Below are 16,637 nucleotides of genomic sequence, written 5' to 3'. Positions count from 1 at the left end.
CAGAATGAAGGAGCAACATATGGATCTTGGATTGCAGATTTCACTGGGATAATTTTAAGTTCCTACAGTATGTTGCATTTGAAGACCCACTGATGCACCCATTTTGAAAACTAGAGGATAAGTTGACTTTTTTTGGTACTATTTTAGGGTAGATATGATTTTTGATCACTTGATATTACGTTTTTTGTGAGGCAAGGCAACAAAATGGCTGTTACTGCACTTTTTTTTATTTTTTTTATGGAGTTCTCCTAACAGCATAGACCATGGGCTGTTTTTATAGAGCAGGTTGATACGGATGCAACAAGACCAAATATGTGTATTTTTATATTTTTTGTTTCAGTTTTACATAATAAAGAATTTTTGTGTCTTCGTTTTTTGAAAACTAAATTTCTTTAAATTTTCTGCCGATCATATTGTGCAGAGGCTTATTTTTTGCAGGAAGAGCTGACATTTTTATTGGTACCATTTTTAGGGACATAACATTTTTTGATCATTCAATATTACACTGTTTGGGGGCAAGGTGACAAAAAATTGCTATTTTGGCACAGTTTTTATTCTTTATGTTCCCCTGGGAGGGTAGATCATGTGATATTTTTGTAGAGCAGGGCGATACAGATGCGACAACAACTAATATATCTATTTCTTTTTTTTTGTTTATTTTAGTTTTACAGTGGATATAAAAAGTCTACAAACCCCGTTAAAAGGTCAGGTTTTTGTGATGTAAAAAATGAGACAAAGAAATAATTTCAGACCTTTTTCCACCTTTAATGTGACCTATAAACTGTACCACTCAAGAGGGAAGAAAACAAAAAATAAAATAAAAATGTGGTTCAAGAGGAAAAAAATTTGAATCAGTAAGAAGAATTAATACTTAACAGTATGGTAAATGGTAATGTAGGGTTGTTTCGATACAATAAAAAAGTATTGTGATACTCGATCCCTTTTTTCCCTTTTATGGCGTTCACCGCATAGGAGATTTTTAAAAAATATTTTAATAGTTTGGACTTTTCAGACGTGGGGATATGTAATATTTTATGTATTTATTGTTAATATATTTTATATGTAAAATTGGGAAAGGGGGTGATTTATACTTAATATTTTGGTGTTTTTTTATTTGTTTTTTTATAACTATTTCCCCCCCCTTAGGGGCTAGAACCTGGGATCTTTTAATCCCTTGTCTATTCACCCTAAAGCTACTTTCACACTCGTGTTTGGTGCGGATCCGTTCAGATAATACAATCGTCTGCATACGTTCAGAACAGATCCGTTTGTATTATCTTTAACAGACGGATCAGTCTTGAACACCATTGAAAGTCAATGGAAGACGGATACGTTTTCTATTGTGTCATTAACTTACATTGTGTGTCAGAACGGATCAGTTTGGCTACGTTTCGTCAGACGGACACCAAAATGCTGCAAACAACGTTTTGGTGTCCGCCTCCAAAGCGGAATGGAGATGGAACAGAGGCAAACTGATGCATTCTGAGCGGATCCTTTTTCATTCAGAATGCATTAGGGCAAAACTGATAAGTTTTGGCCCGCTTGTGAGAGCCCTGAACGGATCTCACAAACGGAAACCCAAAACGTCAGTGTGAAAGTAGCCTTATAGAGCTCTATTAGGGTGAATAGGATCTCACACTGTTCCTGCTGCCCTGGACTTTGTGGGATTACCATGGCAGCCAGGGCTTAAATAGAACCTGTCACCAGTTTTATGGTGTCCTAACTAAGGGCAACATAAATAAGTGACTGATTATTTTAGCAAAATGCTGGGTCACTTTCTTTAATTGACCCAGTCAATCTGCCAACATCTTGTATTGAAAAGCTACGGCTGATAATGATGAGTCATGAATATTCATGAGCTCCTGACTCTCCCCGCCTACCTGCTTCTTCTGAATGACAGTTATTTTCCATATGAATCAGCAGCAGGTGGGCAGGGGAGTGGCCATATCTCTGAATTAAATATACGCTGGACTCAATGACCTCACGCCGGACTCGAATCAGCTCATTAGCATGCGGCATCTTTGTGTGTATATTATGAGGTAACCATCTGTCACACCAGTAAGTGAATACATCTGAGGTACTTTTTAGTAGTTAATGATTTTATATAATTAGTTAGATTATAATCAAATATCCACATGACAGGTTCCCTTTAAGTAGCGTCCTGGCTGCCATGGTAACCGATCAGAGCCCCGCAATTACACAGCTGGGGCTCCAATCAGAAGCTGCCACTGCTCCACCAATGAGAGGAGGCCAGGGGACTCTGTGGCCACTGCCACCAATATCTTTAATACTATAGAGGGGAGGGCCCACTGCGCCACCAATGTTTTTAATACTGGGGATGAGGAGGGGGGCAGGGCGCCACCAATGATAATTAACGTTTAATATACAAATACAGCTGGCGGCAGAAACACATTGCTGGCTCCCTGCCTCTGACAGGGCCCTGCGATCAGCGGCAGTTAACACCTCAGGTGCGGCACCAGAGGGGTTATTGCCGTGGATCGCAGCGCCCTGACAGAGGCAGGGTGCCAGCAATGTGTTTCTGCAGCCGCCTGCATTTGTAATGTATTAAACGTTAGTTATCATTGGTGGCGCAGTGGCCATAGCCCCTCCTCTCATCGGAGGCAGCGGCAGCAGCACAGGGGGGAGGGAGAGACTGCTGCTGAGGGAACATGGCGCACAGCCTAGTATCGATAAACGATAAACACCGGTATCGTATTGATACTGGGCTAAAAGTATCGATTGGGTATCGATACCCAATAGTAATGTTAAAAGTTATACAAAAAAATAGATGCATCAGACACTTACCAATGATAGTATTTGAACCGTGGTCTCCAATTTGGAGTTCTCAATAAAGTTTGCAATGCACAAGCCAAGTTAACAAACATATAACACATCAGGAAAAACCTAGGAATAAAACAAATAAAACATTTATATAGATGGCAAAAGTCACAAACACTGGTGAATGGAATTCAATATCTTAAAAGGCATTATCTACCTTTTTCTTACTGAGTATCTATCCTTTGAATGGGTCATCAGCATTTGATTGGCGGGGGTCCCAGGACCCTCACCGATCAGCTGTTTGAGAAGGAATCGGCACACCACCGCCAATCAGTTTATGGTGACCTATCCAAAGGATAGATCATCAGTAAGAAAAAAGGTAGAGAATCCCATTAAATAGAAACTGTAAATCTGTCCAACCCCAATCCCAGATTTATACAATATTGGGAGAAGGAATTAAACTGTAATTATACTATGGATAAATGGAACATATCCATCCTACCATCTATATTTTCAACTGTCTATGCCAGTCTACTTTTACATTAACCCTAGAGATGATGCTCTTTGTAATACTTTCAGACAGATTATCCCTATATTATGGAGATCACCTACCCTCCTTCTCAAGCCCAATAGGTGGAGGTTCTGAATCAACTGATGAGAATGGAGGAGTTCAGAGCATCAGAAGATGATACTAAATGGTAAAACACTGGGTAACACAGACATAGAAATTTAGTGGACAGCACACTAAGCTGTAGAAACCAGTGTCAGGCAGCTGCTGTCAAGGCCAATAGGATAATGGGTTGCATCAAAAGGGGCATAGATGCCCGTGATGAAAACATAGTCCTACCACTTTACAAATCACTAGTCAGACCACACATGGAGTACTGTGTACAGTTCTGGGCTCCTGTAAACAAGGCAGACATAGCGGAGCTAGAGATGAGGGCAACTAAAGTAATAACGTGAATCGGTGGACTACAGTACCCTGAAAGATTATCAACATTAGGGTTATTCAGTTTATAAAGAGATTTAATAATTATGTATAAATCAGGGACTGATTCAACTCCGCCCAATTCTGTAGGTGCGCATTTCCCATGATGGACTCAATTCCACTCGTCCTCTGCTGTTGCAAATTGGGTCAGTGATGGGACCCTACACTTGAAGTCCATTGGAGTACAGTACTTACCAAGTGATTTTATATCCTACATCTCCTCAACCCTTCACGCTTCCCATTCCCTAGCTCTAGCACTCTTTCCTTTTTCTTCACTTTTTGATTATTCTCAACCATTTTGTTCTTTGTTTTCAAGAGCAGCTGCAATGTTATATTTACTGTTGTAAACCAGTCAGATATGTGACGCATAACTAGTTTCCTTTTGTGCCTTCCTGAAATACTGTCCATTGTTAGTTTTGCTTATCTGGCATCTTGCAGACTTTCAATAAAATCATATTGAAGCAGGAATGAAAAAAAATGAACAAAGTTATGCTCTCAGAATATGGCAACACAAAACACATGATGTTAGTTTGCATTAACCCATAGGAAAATAGTAACGTTTATTTACAGTACGCTGCAAAGTAATTGAGTATAATTTAAAAATGAAATAAAAATGAGTTGCTATTTTTTCTTTCTATCTCAAAAAGGGTTAATAAAAGTTAACCAATAGGCTATAATATCCCAAAATGGGGACATTAAAAAATACATCTTAGCCCTCAAAAATACAAGCCCTCCTATAGCTACATTGATGGAAAAAAATAAAGAGTTCTGGCTCTTTGATTGTGATGGAAAAAAATTACATAAATCAGCTTTTTAACCCCTTCAATCCCAGGCCTGTTTTCACCTTTTTGCCCGGGCCATTTTTTGCAAATCTGACATGTATCACTTTATGTGGTAATAACTTTAAAACGCTTTTACTTATACAGGCCATTCTGAGATTGTTTTCTCATCACATATCGTACTTCGGGACCGTGGTAAAAATGAGTAAAAAAATAAAAATAATAATTTTTAATCATAAAAAAATACCAAATTTACATTCCCCATATATCTACTTCATGTTTGGATCATTTTGAAAATGCCATTTTATTTTCTGGGGACGTTAGAAGGCTTAGAAGTTTGGAAGCAAATCTTGAAATTTTTCGGAAAATTTCCAAAACCCACTTTTTAAGGACCAGTTCAGGTCTAAAGTCACTTTGTGAGGCTTACATAATAGAAACCATTTAGAAACCCCATTTTAGAAATGACACCCCTTAAGGTATACAAAACTGATTTTTACAAACTTTGTTAAACCTTTAGGTGTTCCACAGGAATTAATGGAAAATGAAGATGAAATTTCACTTTTTTGGCACAGTTTGCATTTTAATCAATTTTTTCCAGTAGCAAAGCAAGGGTTAACAGCCAAATAAAACATAATATTTACTACCCTGATTCTGCAGTTTACAGAAACACCCCAACATGTGATCGTAAACTGCTGTACGGGCACACAGCAGAGCGCAGTAGGAAAGGAAAGCCATATGGTTTTTGGAAGGCAGATTTAGCTGAACTGGTTTTTAGATGCCATGTCCCATTTGAAGCCCCCCTGATGCACCCCTACAGTAGAAACTCAAAAAAGTGACCACATTTTGGAAACTACGGGATAAGGTGCTAGTTTTATTGGTACCATTTGGGGCACATTTTAATTGCTCTATATTATGTTTTTTTGCGAGGCAAGGTAACCAAAAAAATTGATGTTTTGGCACCGTTTTTATTTTTTATTCTTACGTTTACCTGAGGGATTAGTTCATGTGACTTTTTTATAGAGCAGATCATTACGGACATGGCAATACCTAATATGTCTACTTTATCTTTTTTATTTAAGTTTTAAAGGACCATAACATGTATAGCTTGGAAGAAAGACGAGGCAGAGGGGATATGATAGAAACTTTTAAATACATAAAGGGAATCAACAAGGTAAAAGAGGAGAGAATATTTAAAAGAAGACAAACTTTTACAAGAGGACATAGTTTTAAATTAGAGGGGCAAAGGTTTAAAAGTAATATCAGGAAGTATTACTTTACTGAGAGAGTAGTGGATGCATGGAATAGCCTTCCTGCAGAAGTGGTAGCTGCAAATACAGTGAAGGAGTTTAAGCATGCATGGGATAGGCATAAAGGCCATCCTTCATATAAGATAGGGCAAGGGGCTATTCATAGTATTTAGTATATTGGGAAGACTAGATGGGCCAAATGGTTCTTATCTGCCAACACATTCTAAGTTTCTATGTTTTACATAATATTGGTACTATTTGGGGGGGGGGGCATACGCCTTTTTGATCATTTGCTGTTGCAATTTTTATGATTTAATGTGACAAAAATGTATTTTAATTAAATTTTTTTAAGGTGTTGACCTGAGGGGTTAGGTCATGTGATATTTTTATAGAGCTGAATGTTACGCATGTGGTGATACCCAATATGTACACTTTCTTTTTTTTTTCACTTTAGCACAATAATAGCGGTTTTGAAATAAAAAAAATGATGTTTTAGTGTCTCCATGTTCCGAGAGCTATAGTTTTTTTTTTTTTTTTGGGGCGATTGTCTTAGGTAGGGGCTCGATTTTTGAGGGATGAGGTGATGGTTTTATTGATACAATTTTGTGGGACATACGCCTTTTTGATCGTTTGGTGTTGCACTTTTTGTGATGTAAAATGACAAAAATTGCTTTTTTACACCGTTTCAATATTATTATTTTTTTATGGCGTTTATCGGACAGGGTGGATCATGTGATATATTTATAGAGCAGGTCATTACGGACGCGCAGATACCAAATATGTGTGGGTTTCGTTTTTCTGTTTTTATTATAAAATAAGGGGAGAGGGGCATTTTTTTTATTTTTTACTTTATTAATTTTATTAAAAACACTTTTTTTTTTACTTTATTTATGATGTTCACTTTTGAGGGTCTGATCCCCTCTGCAATGCATTAAAATACATCTGTATTGTAATGCATTGCCTGTTCGTGTACTACAGTGAGTAGTACACTAACAGGTTGCCTAGGAGACCCAGCCTGAGGCTGGATCTCCTCGGCACCCGTAGAAGGCAGTTCCCGATGCCGTGCAAGGCATTGGGCAGCCTCTGCACGGCATCGGGCTGCCTTGTGACGCATCGAGTCCCCACCACAGCAGTACGGGGACTCGATGCGATCACTCACCCAACACAAACCCCTTCTATGTCGAGGTCAGTGCGGACCACGGCATAGAAGGGGTTAATCCGCCAGCATCGGCTTTTACAGTGATACCGGCGGATACAGCAGGGGCCCGGCTACCACGGACTGCCGGACCCCTGCAATGATCGCTCGCACACTGCTCCGGTGCCCACGCAATCACTATGACTATACGTCAAATTGCGGGAACGCAGTGGTTCCCCGTGACAAAATAGTACGTCATAGGTCAGGAAGGGGTTTGGTTTAAAGAAAAAAAAAAAGGGTTTGGTTGTAGTCCTTAACAGGTTAAAGGGTTTCTGTCACCTGAAAAATGGGTACTAAACTGGCTGACATTAGCGATGTGCTAATGTCAGCTGAACATAACTATATTAGCGCCATCTCACTGCGTGCCGCCGTTATTGAGAAATAACGAACTTTTATAATATAATTAGCCTCTAGGAGCGGGGGAGGGGGCGGGGGGTGTTGCCCCTGCTCCTAGAGGCTCAGTTCTCCCACCTCTTTCCACGTCCTGCTACACTAGATTGACAGGGCAGGCTGTGATGTAAACAGACTGTGGACAGCAAGATCTGTATGGAGCCAGGGCGCCAAGACAGAGCAGCGGGTTGCAGTCTGAGTTTTTAACAGGTACCACACACACCAAGGACTACATAATCCTAGAAAACCCTTTTAGATTCACATGTGCAGATAATGGTGTAGCTTGTAATGGTGGATTAATACTGCACCAATTCTGCATTAAACTATCTGCACTATATCGGCCTCATTTCCAAAACTACTTTTTACCTTTTCGGCGTCAATAAGGAAATTCAATGCAAAAGAGACATGCAAGTTTTGTGAATTTAATAATACCTTCCATTTAGTGATCTGTTGTTTCATTCTGGAAAAAAAGATAAACTTTTATCCCATAGACAAATAAGCAAGTAAGTGGACTGAGGGTGGTCCCAAGCCATTTTGTGGACTCCTGCTTGCTTTGCCAGACCCTCCATTTCCTTGATTGGCATGGTCAAGGAAGAGGACTATGCAGGAATCTGGTTCTGTTATTCAAGAAGGAGAAGAAGGGGCTGGCAGAGGAAGCAGTTGGAACAAGCGAGCACACAGTGGCTTGGGCCCACCCTCAGTGCACTTTACTGCTCATTTAAATATGGATTAAAAATACTTTTTTCCAAAATGAAGTAACTGATCACTAAGTGAAAGATATTAATATATTCAGTTGAACTACTAACCAAAGTTGTCCTGTTATAACAATCTTCCCATTAAAAAAACACGGTTGAGTCAAATTATTATGACCATTTCCTACTTTCGACATCTGACGTGTGTAGCTCATGAAGGAAATTATGTGTGGTGAGCTGGCTTGGTAGGTAAATAAGGTGTGTGATAGGCTGTCTGCACATATATCCCTCGTTGCTGTCATGGGTGTAAAAAAAAAAAAAAAAAAGGGCTATAGTTGCAAGAGTAATTCTGAAACTGTACGGTTTAAGTGATGTTTAAACTGAGAAGCACAACATGCCATTGATCTGAGAGGCAAAGTACGAAGAAGCACAAATGGCAGACCAACAAGCTACAGTGGAGCAGCTCACCTCCATAATGAATCGGGGTGCTACCAGATTTGTGTCTCCAAGCAGATGGATGGTCATTGCATCTCTGCTAACGAACAGAAAAGTCTTTCATTTTTGTGGACCTCTGCTGATTGGCAAAAGGTTGCCTTCTCCAACGGGTCACGTTTTCTGCTCCATCGAACAGACAAACGCAGTGACGGACTGAGGAGTCTTCAGCCCTTGCAGATCATGTACACCGATACAAGGCAATTATCTTCCCTGGGTCAGATGGGATTCCAGCAAGACTATGCATAATATCACTTGGCTACAAATGTCCAACATTGGTTGGAAAAGCATGACCAAGTACTACACTGGCCTCATAATTTCACAGTCTTGAACCCAGTTGCACAACGGTGGAACTAAGCCGATCATTGTGTTTGCTCTATGGATCCACCCCACACACCCTCCAGCATTTGTGGGATGAAATCCCGTCAGCATAGCTCCAGATATCTGTGACAACCTACCAGGACCTTACAGAGTCACTCCCAGCTCATCTACCGTATTTTTCGCCCCATAAGACACACTTCCCACCCCCCCCAAAATGGGGGGGAAATGCCCCTGCGTCTTATGGGGCGAATGCTGACAGTTTTACATTGCAGGCTGCGATGTATGCGTGAGCGAGGATGGACTGGGAGGAGGCGCTGGTGGCCGGCAATTGGGGCGGTGCAGTCACTGTACTATAGCCCCGCCGCTCCAGTGCTGCACTATACAAATATAAAATGTATTTTTCAATTGAAAGTGATTAAACATGCCCCCCCACCCCTAATATTACCGTACATCCTAACAGCTTCTGTAGAATGCACGCAGGCAGGCTGGGCGGCAGCGTAACTCCCTAATGTCACGTGCCTGTGCTGCCTACTTTATGAATGAAGAAGGCGGCGCAGGCAAGTGACGTCAGTGAGTGACGCGCCGTCCGTCCGGCCTACCTGCCTGCATTGTATAAAAGTTGTTAGGATGTACGGTAATATTAGGAGTGAGTGGGCATGTTTAATCAATTTAAATTGAATGAGACATTTTATATTTGTATACTGCAGCACTGGAGTGGCGGGGGGGGGGGGGGGTCTGTGGATGACAGTTTTATGGGGAACATCTGTGGATGGCACAGTTAAGCGGTGGGGGGGGTCTGTGGATGGCACATATATAAAACAGTGCCATCCACAGATCCCCCCTGTAACAGTGCCATCCACAGATCCCCCCGTAACAGTGCCATCCACAGATCCCCCCTGTAACAGTGCCAGCCACAGATCCCCCCTGTAACAGTGCCAGCCACAGATCCCCCCTGTAACAGTGCCAGCCACAGATCCCCCCCTGTAACAGTGCCAGCCACAGATCCCCCCTGTAACAGTGCCAGCCACAGATCCCCCCTGTAACAGTGCCAGCCACAGATCCCCCCTGTAACAGTGCCAGCCACAGATCCCCCCTGTAACAGTGCCAGCCACAGATCCCCCCTGTAACAGTGCCAGCCACAGATCCCCCCTGTAACAGTGCCAGCCACAGATCCCCCCTGTAACAGTGCCAGCCACAGATCCCCCCTGTAACAGTGCCAGCCACAGATCCCCCCTGTAACAGTGCCAGCCACAGATCCCCCCTGTAACAGTGCCAGCCACAGATCCCCCCTGTAACAGTGCCAGCCACAGATCCCCCCTGTAACAGTGCCAGCCACAGATCCCCCCTGTAACAGTGCCAGCCACAGATCCCCCCTGTAACAGTGCCAGCCACAGATCCCCCCTGTAACAGTGCCAGCCACAGATCCCCCCTGTAACAGTGCCAGCCACAGATCCCCCCTGTAACAGTGCCAGCCACAGATCCCCCCTGTAACAGTGCCAGCCACAGATCCCCCCTGTAACAGTGCCAGCCACAGATCCCCCCTGTAACAGTGCCAGCCACAGATCCCCCCGTAACAGTGCCATCCACAGATCCCCCCTGTAACAGTGCCAGCCACAGATCCCCCCTGTAACAGTGCCAGCCACAGATCCCCCCTGTAACAGTGCCAGCCACAGATCCCCCCTGTAACAGTGCCAGCCACAGATCCCCCCTGTAACAGTGCCAGCCACAGATCCCCCCTGTAACAGTGCCAGCCACAGATCCCCCCTGTAACAGTGCCAGCCACAGATCCCCCCTGTAACAGTGCCAGCCACAGATCCCCCCTGTAACAGTGCCAGCCACAGATCCCCCCTGTAACAGTGCCAGCCACAGATCCCCCTGTAACAGTGCCAGCCACAGATTCCCCCCCCCCATAACCGTGTCAGCCACAGATCCCCCCCATAACAGTGTCAGCCACAGATCCCCCCCAAACCGTGTCAGCCACAGATCCCCCCCATAACAGCGTCCGTCACAGATCCCCCCATAACAGTGCGTCATGCACAGATCCCCCTATAACAGTGCGTCATCCACAGATCCCCCCATAACAGTGCATCATCCACAGATCCCCCCATAACAGTGCATCATCCACAGATCCCCCCATAAGAGTGTCCTTCACAGATCCCCCCCATAACAGTGCCATCCACAGATCCCCAGTAATAGTGCCATCCACAGACCACCATTAGTTCCAAACCCACCAAAAGCATACCTTTTGGTTAAAACTATTTTTTTCCTCCCCAAAAACCTAGGTGTGTCTTATGGGGCGAAAAATACGGTAATTGCTGCACATGGTGGTTACTTTGGATATTAGCTGGTGGTCATAATAATGTGACTAGATTGTGTATAATTTACTAAAATGCACAATTATGCTCCCTTCTCTAAATAAGTTTCTCTAGCAATCTTCTATCTACCAGTTTGACTGGTTTGCATTGAGAAAGAAATGTATTTTTTAAATCAATGCCATAGAAATTGTACTAAATGTATATATATATATATATATATATATATATATATATATATATATATATACACAATACTGATCAATGCCACCATGCCCACATGAAGAACAAAACAAACTAAATAGCAATAAAGTAGTGTAAAAGGGAAGCTGTGATTTAATACACAAACGAGAAATCAATGCTTGTGCAGAAAAGCATTGTTATTTTAACATTCTACCCAATGGAGACTGTTTTTAAGAATTTGATAGTAATGTATGCATATGTGCGATTACAAAATTGTCAGGAGTTTAAATCGCTGACTGCCAAGAACATATAGCCAGGTCCATAAATATTGGGACATCAACACCATTATATTATGTTTGGCTCTATACACCACCACAATGGATTTGAAATGAAACGAACAAGATGTGCTTTAACTGCAGACTGTCAGCTTTAATTTGAGGGTATTTACATCCAAATCAGGTGAACGGTGTAGGAATTACAACAGTTTGTATATCCCAATTACAATGAGCAGATAAAAGGTCCAGAGTTCATTTCAAGTGTACTATTTGCATTTGGAATCTGTTGCTCTCAACTCTCAAGATGAGATCCAAAGAGCTGTCACTATCAGTGAAGCAACCCATCATTAGGCTGAAAAAAAAATATCAAACCCATCAGAGAGATAGCATTTACTTCCAAATCAGGTGAACGGTGTAGGAATTACCAGAGTTTGCATATGTGCCTCCCACTTGTTAAGGGACCAAAAGTAATGGGACATAATAATCATCATAAATCAAACTTTCACTTTTTAATACTTGGTTGAAAATCCTTTGCAGTCAATTACAGCCTGAAGTCTAGAACGCATAGACATCACCAGACGCTGGGTTTCATCCCTGGTGATGCACTGCCAGGCCTCTACTGCAACTGTCTTCAGTTCCTGCTTGTTTTTGGGGCATTTTGCCTTCAGTTTTGTCTTCAGCAAGTGAAATGCATGCTCAATCGGATTCAGGTCAGGTGACTGACTTGGCCATTGCATAACATTCCACTTCTTTCCCTTAAGAAACTCTTTGGTTGCTTTTGCAGTATGCTTTGGGTCATTGTCCATCTGCACTGTGAAGAGCTGTCCAATGAGTTCTGAAGCATTTGGCTGAATATGAGCAGATAATATTTCCCGAAACACTTCAGAATTTATCCTGCTGCTTTTGTCAGCAGTCACATCATCAATAAATACAAGAGAACCAGTTCCATTGGCAGCCATACATGCCCACACCATGACACTACCACCACCATGCTTCAGTGATGAGGTGGTATGCTTAGGTTCATGAGCAGTTTCTTTCCTTCTCCATACTCTTCTCTTCCCATCACAACAGGTACAAGTTGATCTTGGTCTCATCTGTCCATAGGATGTTGTTCCAAAACTGTGAAGGCTTTTTTAGATGTCGTTTGGCAAACTCTAATCTGGCCTTCCTGTTTTTGAGGGTCACCAATGGTTTACATCTTGTGATGAACCCTCTGTAATCACTCTGGTGAAGTCTTCTCTTGATTGTTGACTATGACACACACACACACCTACCTCCTGGAGAGTGTTCTTGATCTGGCCAACTGTTGTGAAGGGTGTTTTCTTCACCAGGGAAATAATTCTTCGCTCATCCACCACAGTTGTTTTCCGTGGTCTCCCGGGTCTTTTGATGTTACTAAGCTCACCGATGCGTTCCTTCTTTTTAAGAATGTTCCAAACAGTTGTTTTGGCCACGCCTAATGTTTTTGCTATCTCTCTGATGGGTTTGATTTTTTTTTTTTTCAGCCTAATGATTGCTTGCTTCACTGATAGCGACAGCTCTTTGGATCTTATCGTGAGAGTTGACAGATTCCAAATGCAAATAGCACACTTGAAATTAACTCTGGACCTTTTATCTGCTCGTAATTGGGATAATGAGGGAACAACACACACCTGGCCATGGACCAGCTGAGAAGCCAATTGTCCCATTACTTTTGGTCCCATACAAGTGGGAAAACTGTTGTAATTCCTACACCGTTCACCTGATTTGGATGTAAATACCCTCAAATTAAAGCTGACAGTCTGCAGTTAAAGTACATCTTGTTAGTTTAATTTCAAATCCACTGTGGTGGTGTATAGAGCCAAAAATGTTAGACTTGTGTTGATGTCCCAATATTTCTGGATTTGACCATACATATGTATTAACTCTGGACTTTAAGCACTCTAACCTCAATATTGTGGCTGGTGTAATTTTAAAGAACAGGTTCAAGCGCTGGCTTCATTATGCAAGTCACAGTTCCTTTTTAACCCATGTTAAAATTCAGCTTCCTTCCTCAGTGACTGTTTAGGGGAGCAGCAGAGTAGAAAGGTCCTAGTAAAGGATGGATCATTGTGTGTGTAGGGTTTAATAAAGGGTTGTGAATGTAAGAAATCCTTCACAGAAGAGTACAACTAAAAACAAATCTCCACCTGGCAATGGAAAATAATTACTTTCCGTCAATGTCAGAAATGGATAGTCACAGATCCTCTTTTAAATGGGCCAATGCCCAGGCAATTATGAGGAGGGAACCAAACATTCTGAATAACTGCCTGATCACATGCCAAGGTGAAAGGTTCCATGTACATGCAGCAATCATTTCCATGGAGTATCCTTATGTTTTAAACTGACAGAACAGGATTTGGGTGTAATCCTTATTTTTAGAAACTGTTGTTATTCTCTTCAGTTTCTCTTGATCTTGGGAATATACATGCATGTGCCATAGGCATATGTCGCATTCATAGGAACACTTGTTCCCGATAATTTTCCCAAGTAATGATTAATACAATCAGATGATAAACGAACACGTGTTTAACGGTGCTCAGCCTCCCCAGACATCCTGCAATGTAATAGGGCCATAAAATTTGTTTGGGTCACACTCTTAGTGAAAAACAAATATAATTTTCAAAAAATTATACTTGGGCATAGCCAAATGTTGCAGGTCTGCTTCATTTTAATCCAAAACATAAATGGACATGCTGCACATTTAAAACCTTCACGGCATGTCAAGTTATGTGAAGATTTTCTTGCAGAAAATGTCCATTGAGTGTGGATGAGATTTGTTATAATGTCACTTTGCTGCCCCTGTAAATGATGCAAATCAGTTGTAGTCAACTCTAGGTATATACCACGTCTACTCCTATATGGTTCACATCACCATTTAGCTTTCCGTTCTTCTGATCTCTCAGAAGAAGAGAAAGAAAGAAAAAACTGAATCCTGTATAAAAACAGATCCTGTTGCATCTGTTATGCATAGGATTGCACAGGGTACATTTTTTAATAGGATACTGTAAAAAAAAAAAAAAAAAAAGATCCTGTTGCATCAGTTTAAGCTATTTCCGTCTGAAATCCATTTTTTTAGATGGGAAAAAAGTACTGCATGCAAAAAAACGGAATGCCATACGGTGATGTGAACTCAGCCTTAGAGATACGTACAAATTTAAATATTGTTAATAAAGCCATTTAACTAATGAGAATCACACAGAAGGAAGCTTCCATATGGGGTAGTCATTTAAAATAACTGATTATCTTACATTCAGTCAATTAATAAAAATCCAAAATACTTACATTGAAAGAATTGGTGCAACACTATCCAAGGAAGCAATTAAAATTCCAATTTCACAGATACCAGCAGTCAACAATAAAGCCCATGTTGGTTCTCCATTGGCTTTTCCATGACCAAACACCTAAATAAAAAACAGTAAGGAATCATTCTTGATATTTATGTAACAATGGAGTAACAGTATTATATTTCATGCATATTACACTACTCAACATTTTAAATTGCAACTCCAAGAAGGACAAGCTGTAAGTTTATACAAATTGAGGAAGTAGCAGGTGTCGCAAATGATCAAATTTTCAAACACCTAGCTCCAATCTGTGGGATGTTGGAGGGCCATAAATGCAAAACTGAAGGCAAAGTTTACTTGCCATATGAAATCACAAAAATCAAACCAAGTTGTGTGGGAAGATTAAGTGATGCATCCTGTTTGGCATCACTTGTCACAAAGTTAAAGGGACAGAATCCTTGAACTTAGACCATGGTTTATCAGTTGCCAGATCACTATGCACCCAGGCTGAGATGTCACCATTGTTTAAGGTTTATGTCCCTGTGCTTTGGAGAACAACAAACTGGAATAACAGCAAGTGGTGCACAGAGGCGAACATCTGCAAGGACGGATCGTCTGATTATAAGAATAGAGTGTAGTGATCTATTATGTACTGCAAGTGAAACTGGCAGATCTTAAAGGAGTTGTCTCACTTCAGCAAATGGCATTTATCATGTAGACAAAGTTAATACAAGGCTCTTGGCCGTAATTACTGGAAACAAGCAGTGTATAATGTGATGAAAAAATGTTTCATAGTGAGGACACCAGGTGGAGCATAAATGAACATGCAGTCCGACGCCATCACGTGGGAGGCCAGGCAAAGTGCGGTTAACACGAAACGGACGTTGCCTTAGAGTTAGACAGTGTGAGGGCCCATATCGGTGACTATATTTTAATGGCTTTGGTATGTCTGTCCCATTATACCTGAAGGAAAGGCACGATTCCATCTCTTGCAATGGCTTGCAGCAAACGTGGAGCACCCGTCAAGCTCTGGAGTCCGGCACCACAAGTAGAAAAGAAGGAACCAATAACAATCACCCAAGGAGATGGCCAGGCCAATGTACCTATCACAAGTTGGCCACTGACTGCTTCACCAAACCTGTCATTAAGACATATGAGATAAGGTTAATGCAGATGACTGAATATGATGTATGCTAATTTCTGTGATTTAGAAAACATTAAAATGTCTACTATATTCTATATAAATCACATACTGCAAAGAAAGGAACCTTTAAAACACAATACAATACTTTATTTCTATTCAGATAAGAAAGTATCCCAAACCTAAATTTGTAGGCTAACTCCAATAAATTCAAGATAGAGGTACACAAAGATAATACAAATCCATGGGAAGGAAGGGGAATGTGGACAGTTATTGTCGGGGGAGTCCCTAACAAAAACTCTGGTCTACCTTCAGCCCAGGGATAACTCCAGATTGTGGGGTTTCCCGGTCCCTATACCTGTCCTAATATACCCTAAGAAACCCTGCGTTGTGGGACCTATTACCGGTTAACCCTGACGCGTGGGCCCCCCCCCCCCCCCCCCGAGATGGGCGTATTAAACCAAGGGAAAACAACATTGCTTACCGGTAATCGTTTTTCTCGATACCCATGACAGCACCCAGTGCGACTCAGGACCTCC

General features: G+C 41.6%; 1 protein-coding gene across 4 annotated transcripts in view; it reads right to left on the bottom strand.

Annotated features, from left to right (window-relative positions):
- SLC12A7 (solute carrier family 12 member 7) overlaps positions 1-16,637 on the bottom strand; it is a 377,772-nt gene that overhangs the window by 105,409 nt on the left and 255,726 nt on the right. For all 4 annotated transcript variants that reach the window (XM_044293095.1, XM_044293096.1, XM_044293098.1 and 1 more), the window contains exons 12-14: positions 15,921-16,095; positions 14,956-15,074; positions 2,806-2,904 (exon numbers count right to left, since the gene is read on the bottom strand). In XM_044293095.1, the coding sequence (XP_044149030.1) occupies positions 2,806-2,904; positions 14,956-15,074; positions 15,921-16,095 (393 nt within the window). The remainder of the gene's footprint in view (positions 1-2,805; positions 2,905-14,955; positions 15,075-15,920; positions 16,096-16,637) is intronic.

Source organism: Bufo gargarizans, chromosome 5 (genome assembly GCF_014858855.1).
Source record: "Bufo gargarizans isolate SCDJY-AF-19 chromosome 5, ASM1485885v1, whole genome shotgun sequence".
Classification (NCBI taxonomy): Eukaryota; Metazoa; Chordata; class Amphibia; order Anura; family Bufonidae; genus Bufo; species Bufo gargarizans.
The sequence above is the reverse complement of the archived record's forward strand: the minus strand, read 5'-3'. Positions and strand labels throughout refer to the sequence as shown.